The 7,364-nt window shown below is 52.8% G+C and overlaps 1 protein-coding gene across 1 annotated transcript; it reads left to right on the top strand.

The window, feature by feature from the left end:
* The first annotated feature begins 5,017 nt into the window (after positions 1-5,017).
* NKX2-8 (NK2 homeobox 8) lies at positions 5,018-6,393 on the top strand. Its single transcript, XM_061159673.1, has 2 exons — positions 5,018-5,174; positions 5,837-6,393. The coding sequence occupies exons 1-2, from the start codon at positions 5,018-5,020 to the stop codon at positions 6,391-6,393; spliced, it is 714 nt and encodes a 237-aa protein (XP_061015656.1).
* The last annotated feature ends 971 nt before the right edge of the window (positions 6,394-7,364 follow it).

The following is a 7,364-nucleotide window of genomic DNA, read 5'->3' as shown; positions in this document are numbered from 1 at the left end:
TTCTCAAATGTATAAAACATGAAGTGACATCATATTACTAATGCTATCCTCATCACTGATAAGAAAATGGAATATTTGATTCTGAGAGACTGTGGTCCTTGTTTTCAGCAAGTATTAACAAAGACTCTCCCAGAATAATAACTGGTTTAGAGTTTGAATTGCTGTCAAATAAGACAAATAGTATCTCATCTTAATAATGCAGCCCTTTAAAAATCCCTAATATCAGACAAAGTAAAGGTATATTTAAAAAGACCTCATAATTGCTTGGGTAACTTATGGAAAAATAATAACAACTGACTTGAAGTGCTGGTGGTCATATGCATGCCCTGTAGGCAGGCCTGTCTGTGATGTACCAGGGCAAGTATTATAAAACATGTTTAATATAAAATGTGTTCCTGGGGTCAGTCTACTCTGTTGATGTCTGGGTGTGACATTAAGTGTGACTTAGGACCTAGATCTTTAAACACAATAAGAGTTTGGTATGATATAAGTTACATCTATATCAGTCAAACAAAGGATTATAAGTTGTTACCTTTTTAAAAAGAAAAGATTAGATAAAATTGAGTTTAGCTCTGGACAAATAAGATTTAGCACCCTCCGCAAAATGTAGTATTATTTTTATTCTGACAATTTACACTCCATGCTATCACAGCTACTCTTATACCATGGAAAGGCATGAGAAAGACCAGACATATTTAATAAACTAGTTTAAAAATAAAAAGTTATTTGCTGGTTCTTTAGGAAATGGAGACTATAATAAAATACATTTACTTTTTAATTCATTGAACCATTTTACCCCCTACACTTTTTGCATGTATATAACTAAACAACTAGATAAACATATTTGGAGAGAAAAACTTTTCTTCTGTGATCAAGCACAACAACAAAAAAGTCCATGTAAAATCAATATTTTAAGGAATTTAAGGTGGGATCTTTCAAATCTTGTCATTTGACATTAAACAATAAAATCTAAAGCCCATTTCAAAGATGTACTAAATTCCCAATCTGAAAGTAATTGCTGTTCCTTGTCCCATGTGTATATATCATCAGCACAACTAAGAAAGAACTGCAGCCAGGCCTGGACCACCGCCAAGCAATTGATTATTAGCCATTAAAAGGGAAATGTTTACTTATTCATGGCAAGTAGTTTTTAGAAGGAAAGGCAAAGAGGTCTGATTTTAAATGCTGCCTTTTCTTTCCATCCTAAGGCTGATGAAAATCATTCACTTCTTCTTGGAAATGTCAAAAGCCCATTTTTATTTTCCTTTTGCTATTTTAACCAGAATACTGATAAAAAGGGGAGAGCAGTTGCTATGAGGCAAAGAAAAATGTCCTGGCAGTTGAGGGCCCTCCATCTATCAAGGGGAATTTGCAATGTTGCCTCTTTTCAAGACTGTATAGATTTGCAGGATTTTGTGAAACACTTAACCAAAATGGAAGGATTTAAAAGCAGAATGCAAGATATAGATGCAATCATTAAAAAAAAAAAATCAAGATACTTTAGTTTTATTTCAGAATTTTCTAGTCTTAAATTCTCAAGCACACAACAGTGATGACCATCTTGGCTAATACTTTTGAAAGGGTGATTAGTGCAGACTGCTTAAGTATACTTACTATAGCACAGATGCTTTAAGATTAAAAACTCTTACTGGGATTGAGATGTACTACATCCAATTACAGGGAAACAAATACTTATCTAATTAAATAATAATATTCACAAGCTATGTTGAGTTTCAAAATAAGTTCAAGTGTCCAGAGCACCGAAGAATGTTTTAAAAGTGGAAAAGAATAGCCAGTCATTTGTTCACCAGTGATTTCTAGGATATTTCTAATATGTATAAAACAATATCACGACAACCTTTTTTCTAATGACCCAATATCAAAAAATGATTTTCTCCTCCCATGTCTTTGAGCTCATCTGATGCGAAGAGGCAATTTAAAAAAGCACCTGCGTCTAGTAATTTTGGCTCTCCCTCTTTTTCTCTGCATTGCTTCAGAAGGCACAGTTTAAGTGGAACTATCTCCTGGAGTCCTTGGGCTCTGGCTCTTGGAGATAATTTAGGTAAAGTCCCAGAGAACAGCTGAAAGGAGGACTGGACTAATGCAGAATCCACGACGAGGTAGGGAAGTTACAGTGCTTTCCAGAACCAGGAGGTACACAATTTCCTTGGGGTATTCAAAACACAGACTGGGGCCCAGGAACACTGTTCCCAGATCAAGGGAGGTGAGGCTAGAAGTAATATTTGGAGCTAATCCCAGAGCTAGGTCCTTCCTAGAGCACATTTGCTAGATGGGGGATGTATCTCCTCTTTGGGAGCCAAATACTAAGAGTAAAAGCAAATATTTGATGCTGAAGAGCTCTTAAGAACTGAAGAGTGCCATTTGCTTATTTCTACACGTCAGTGTGGGCTTAGGATGTTAAATAGATTAAAAGGCTAAGAGAGGTCAGTCACTCCAGGAAAGACGCTTCTTTTGCTTCTCTTGACTTGGTTCTCTTGGCAAAACTGTTATCTACCTACCCCTCCCCACTCTTGTGGAGGCTCCTTGGGAAACTCAAAAGATGTCACATCCTCTTCTAGAACATCCTGGAAAATGTGGGGCCAGGATCCTAGGTATGAGAGGTCTAGAAGGGTAAGAAGACCAAAGTCTGCTGGTTAATGCGATGAAGACGGTTTTAGAAAAATTCAAGAGATATGTAATTATAAAACTGGTAGAGTCCTTAGAAATTACTAAATCTATTCTCTTCTGTTTTGGATGAAAAAAAAAAAAAAAAGCCTCAGAGTGGTGAGGTGATTAAAGCTCGCTAGGAATGCCAATTGGCTTCCAGGTCAGAGCTGCTTCTACCTGACACAAGCCTCCCAAGTTCAGACTCAAATTTGGGAGTCTGTCCTAATACTGGCCTAGGACAGTCTTTTTCGGTACCTTCCTTCCACCTCTCCCAGGAGAGGGGCTGACAGAGGTTGCTACGCATCGGGCGCCAGCCAGAGAGAAGGCCACGCGGACCTGGGTCAGTCTCTGACCTGCCCAACCTCTAGGGTGCGGAGCGTAGGTGCTGGGCACTGTGCGCGCAGGGTTTCCGGCTTCTGCCGATCTCCACCCCGGCTCCCTCCTCCGCCCTAGCTCGGCCGGGACAGCCAAGCCATTTCAATTTAATCTTCTTTAAAAAGACATAACTAATAAATCTATTGCCGAGACTTCGGAGAGACGGCCAGCAGAGTGGATCGTGCTCCCAATCCCATTGAACCCCATTGAAAACCATGACAACACAGGACAAGCTCCGATTTATCCCGGCGCGCTGAAGCGCATTGTGAGCAGGCGTCAATCACGCATTATTTCGGACTGAACAAATGCAAAATCTTGACTGGAACAAATGCTTCCAACAGGTCCGGGGCGTCGAGCTCCATTTCCCCTTTGTCCGCGGCCTAGCAGTTGGCCTGTATTGGGGTTGCCTCCGCCCGACCACCCAGGGCGCCGCACAGTGCCGGCGCCTCGGGCACGCTTGACAGGGAAGCTGCTGGGGAGGGTGCGCCGGGCCGGGTGGGGCGGCCGCAACTGCACGGGAGCCGGGTCCGAGTTCAGATCAGGGGAATGCAGGATTTCAGGTGCGGCCACCTGAGTGCCGCCGGCTCGCACGAAAATTTAACAACCCACTACCCTGTCCACTGGCTGCGGAAGGAGAGGCTTCTGAGAGCGCGCTCGCTTGGCCCTTGGCTGAAGCGCGGCTACCGTGGAACCATGAGCCAAGAAAATGTGTCCGGCTCCTTGCACCTTCTACACGACCATTTCCTTGGGTAGGGAACGAGAAGATGTCGGGAAACCCCGAGCAGGCCATCTTTTCAGCCCGGCGGGCGCACTCCTAACTCCCGCAATCGGTCCCTCACCAGACCAGGCCCAGCAGCTTTGGTGGAGCGGAGAGCCGGAGCCACCCAAGGCCTGCTTTGGGGCAGAGGACGCACCTCCAGTCCCCGGCCTGACGTTGAGGCTACGGAGGCCAGGAGGTGCCCAGACGCCAAGGAGGCAGCAACGCCCTCCTAGAGCGCCCTTGCAAACGCCACCACCCGTGAGGCCTAGAGTGGGCCTGGGCCTGGGCCAGCCACCGGGCAGAGTGGGAAAACGAGCCTAATACCTCGTAGGAAAATTGTTTGGCCTGATTCCGCCTCCATTTTGCTGGCCTGGGGCTCCCCGGATGCTCCCAGCCCTTCCCGAGCACCGCTGAAGTTGCGGGCGCTTGGGGTGTGGGAGATTCCTAGCGGTCTTCGAAACCCTCTGCACAGACGCTGGCGAGGCCAGGCCTCTCCTCTGCGCCCGCCTGCAACTTCTCGCCTCTGAATCCTTACAGGAGCCCAGCTAAAAAGAGAAAGAGAGCGCGCCAGTGTTCTACGCCGCCTTGTAAATCACTTTCCGGATAATTGCGGGAAACGAACACTCCAGCAAACAAGCTCGAGGAATAAAGCTAACAAGGAATAAATTCCTGGGTGCTCATAAACCCACCCAAGTCGCCCCCACCCTTCCCGGCGCTCCCGCGGGGCCAGGCTCGAAGTCAGCCCTGGAGGAGGAGGAGGAAACCGGGACCAGAGGGCGGTGGCCACTGCTCGCCACCCAAGATGTTATTCTTTGGCAACAATCCCCATTATCTGTCCCCACTTGGGACTAATCAGACAGAATCACTAATGCGGAGGGCAGCTTCCTGCCGCCTCTGGGAGGTAACGGGGCGCCCGAGGGGCGGGGGACGGGACGGGGCGGGGCGGGGGGCGGAGGTGGCACCTTCCGGGCTCGCCGGGGCTTTGGTGCAGCACTCATTCAGGTACTTAACATCCGGGAGACCCGGACCTCGGCTTTCAAAGCGTCCCGGGTGGGAAGAGCTATTTATATAAACTGGGATTCCACGGTAAACGCGCTAATATCTCGGTAGCCAGCGCATGGCGTGCGCCTCTCACGCCCACCCATAGGAGCGGCGTCGCGGGCCGCCCCTCGGTTCCAGATCTGCCCTGCCCCCGCCTCCTTCCCCTGCCCGGCCATGGCCACCTCTGGACGCCTCAGCTTCACCGTGCGCAGGCTCCTGGATTTACCGGAGCAGGATGCGCAGCACCTGCGGAGGAGGGAGCCGGAGCTACGCGCCCCTGCGCCCGGCCCCTGCGCCACCTGGCTGGAATCCGAGCGCGGCCACTACCCTTGTGAGTGAGCAGAGGACTGCGGCGGGGGTGGAGGCGGGGGGAGTGAGCGGGCTCAGTGCGGGGATGGGAAGCGGAAACCCCAGCCCAAGGTCTGGATTTCCTCAGTGTTGGACCCACAGACTCTGTCCTCCTGAAACCCCTAGGCTAGTTGGCATATCTTGAGAGCAGATCCCTGCGCCTGGCACTAACGCCCGGGATTTGGGTTTCCGTTTCTAGGGATCAGAACATTTAAATATTTAAGACGCCGTCCTTAAATGCCTGAAAAAGTGGCCACGTTTTTCTGGCCTCGGTTTGGGATGAGCAGTACTGGCGAGCCTGGATTCAGGGCTTTGCAAACGTCGGCAAACCGTAGTGCAGTCGACCTCAAAGTGGCCCGTCTTGGTGAGGCAGCTTGCAGTGAATTCGTCTGCCAGCACAGCGACCAGGACGGGTTGGTTTTAATAGACCCCCGGGGTGGGTTTCTTTGGAGGTGCAGTCCCAGGCTGTGGTCTAAAAGGTCGTCGAATTCAGAGAGGTGGGTGTCCAGATATGGGTCCAGGGAAGGAAACGGCCTCATCCCGAAAGCCGCGGGCGAGTGGGGGCGCCCTCCCGCTCGTGGGTCGGCGCCCGCGCTCCAGCGGCGGCCGGCGTCTCACAGGGCCGTGTCTCCCTTGCGTCCCTAGCCTCGGACGAGAGCAGCCCAGAGGCCAGCCCGAGGGACTCGTCGCAGCGGCCGTCCGCTCGGCCTGCGTCTCCGGGCTCGGACGCCGAGAAGAGGAAGAAGCGGCGGGTGCTGTTCTCCAAGGCGCAGACGCTGGAGTTGGAGCGGCGCTTCCGGCAGCAGCGCTACCTGTCGGCGCCCGAGCGCGAGCAGCTGGCGCGCCTGCTGCGCCTCACGCCCACACAGGTCAAAATCTGGTTCCAGAACCACCGCTACAAGCTGAAGCGCGCGCGCGCGCCGGGAGTGGCCGAGGCGCCCGACCTGGCGGCGGCTGCCGAGGTGCGCGCCGCGCCCGGCCTGCTGCGCCGCGTGGTGGTGCCCGTGCTGGTGCGCGACGGGCAGCCGTGCGGCGGCAGCGCCCAGGGCGGCACGGCCGCCGCCCGGGACAAGAGCGCGGCGCCGCCAGCCGCCGCCTGCCCTGTGCCAGGCTACGCCGCCTTCGGGCCTGGCTCGGCTTTCGGCCTCTTCCCCGCCTACCAGCACTTAGCGCCCCCCGCCCTGGTCTCCTGGAACTGGTGAGGCAGCCGAGGGGCGCGGGCCCCGGGGGCTACGCCGGACCTGGAGTGAGCTCTGCAGCCGCAGCCTGGCTAGAGCCGGAGACCTGGAGCGCGTCCCGCCGCCCCACCTCCTTCGGCGCGGGGGTCCTCTCCGGCGCCCCCACCGGCCGGCACTCCGAGGGAAGCTTTCGCCAAGACACCCCGTCTCCTCTTCCCTGGACCGCCAAACCCAGAGCTAGATTTTATTGCTTGAACCTTATTTGTACATTTAAAAATAGCTATTTGTATGGGAAGCAGCTTATTTTGAGAAATAGAATATTTTTCCTCTTTGTGGTGCGAGAATAAAATGTGTGGGGTTGGGTCCCCTTCTTGCGTGTCTGCCGGGAAACGGAGGTGGGAGCAGTGCTTTCCCGATCCGGAGTTTGGGGCTCCGGGCCACGCCTCACCCGCGAAGTTAAGGCCCACCCCGAGCTGGGTAGAAGGGCAGGACACAGTCCCCACACGCCTTTAGGAAGAAACAAGGGGAACAGAGAGAAGAGGAGGGAGCAGAGGCACCCTTTAAGTGTGGGGGTCCTTTAGGTGTGGGGTGGAGGCTTTGCTCCCAAAGTGAGACGGAGGCCCCTGAGCCGCTGGAGCTTCTAACTCCGAAAGTCAACCGAGTCGGCCACGAAGGGCATAAAGAGAGGGCATAATGAGCTTCTCCGTGAGGGCTCGGGGAATGCCAGCGGGACCCGGGCTGAGCGCGCTGCTGGCGGTTCGTTTCTGGGACCCGAGGGCCACGCGGGGAACCCCCAGTTATGCCTTGCGAGCGCCTCACTGGGCAGCTGGGATTTTCCGCCTCTTGGCGTGACACCTGGCCAGGGTGGGACCGGGAGCGGGTGGTGTGGTGGGGAATGACACACGGGTGGGACCCGTTGGTTCAGCCCGTGTCACCCACGGCCCCAGTGTACCGCTCGGGCCGGGATCTAGGGTTCTACCCCGCCGGGTTTGTAG

This window comes from Dama dama, chromosome 13, assembly GCF_033118175.1.
Source record: "Dama dama isolate Ldn47 chromosome 13, ASM3311817v1, whole genome shotgun sequence".
NCBI classification, from domain to species: domain Eukaryota; kingdom Metazoa; phylum Chordata; class Mammalia; order Artiodactyla; family Cervidae; genus Dama; species Dama dama.
The sequence above is the reverse complement of the archived record's forward strand: the minus strand, read 5'-3'. Positions and strand labels throughout refer to the sequence as shown.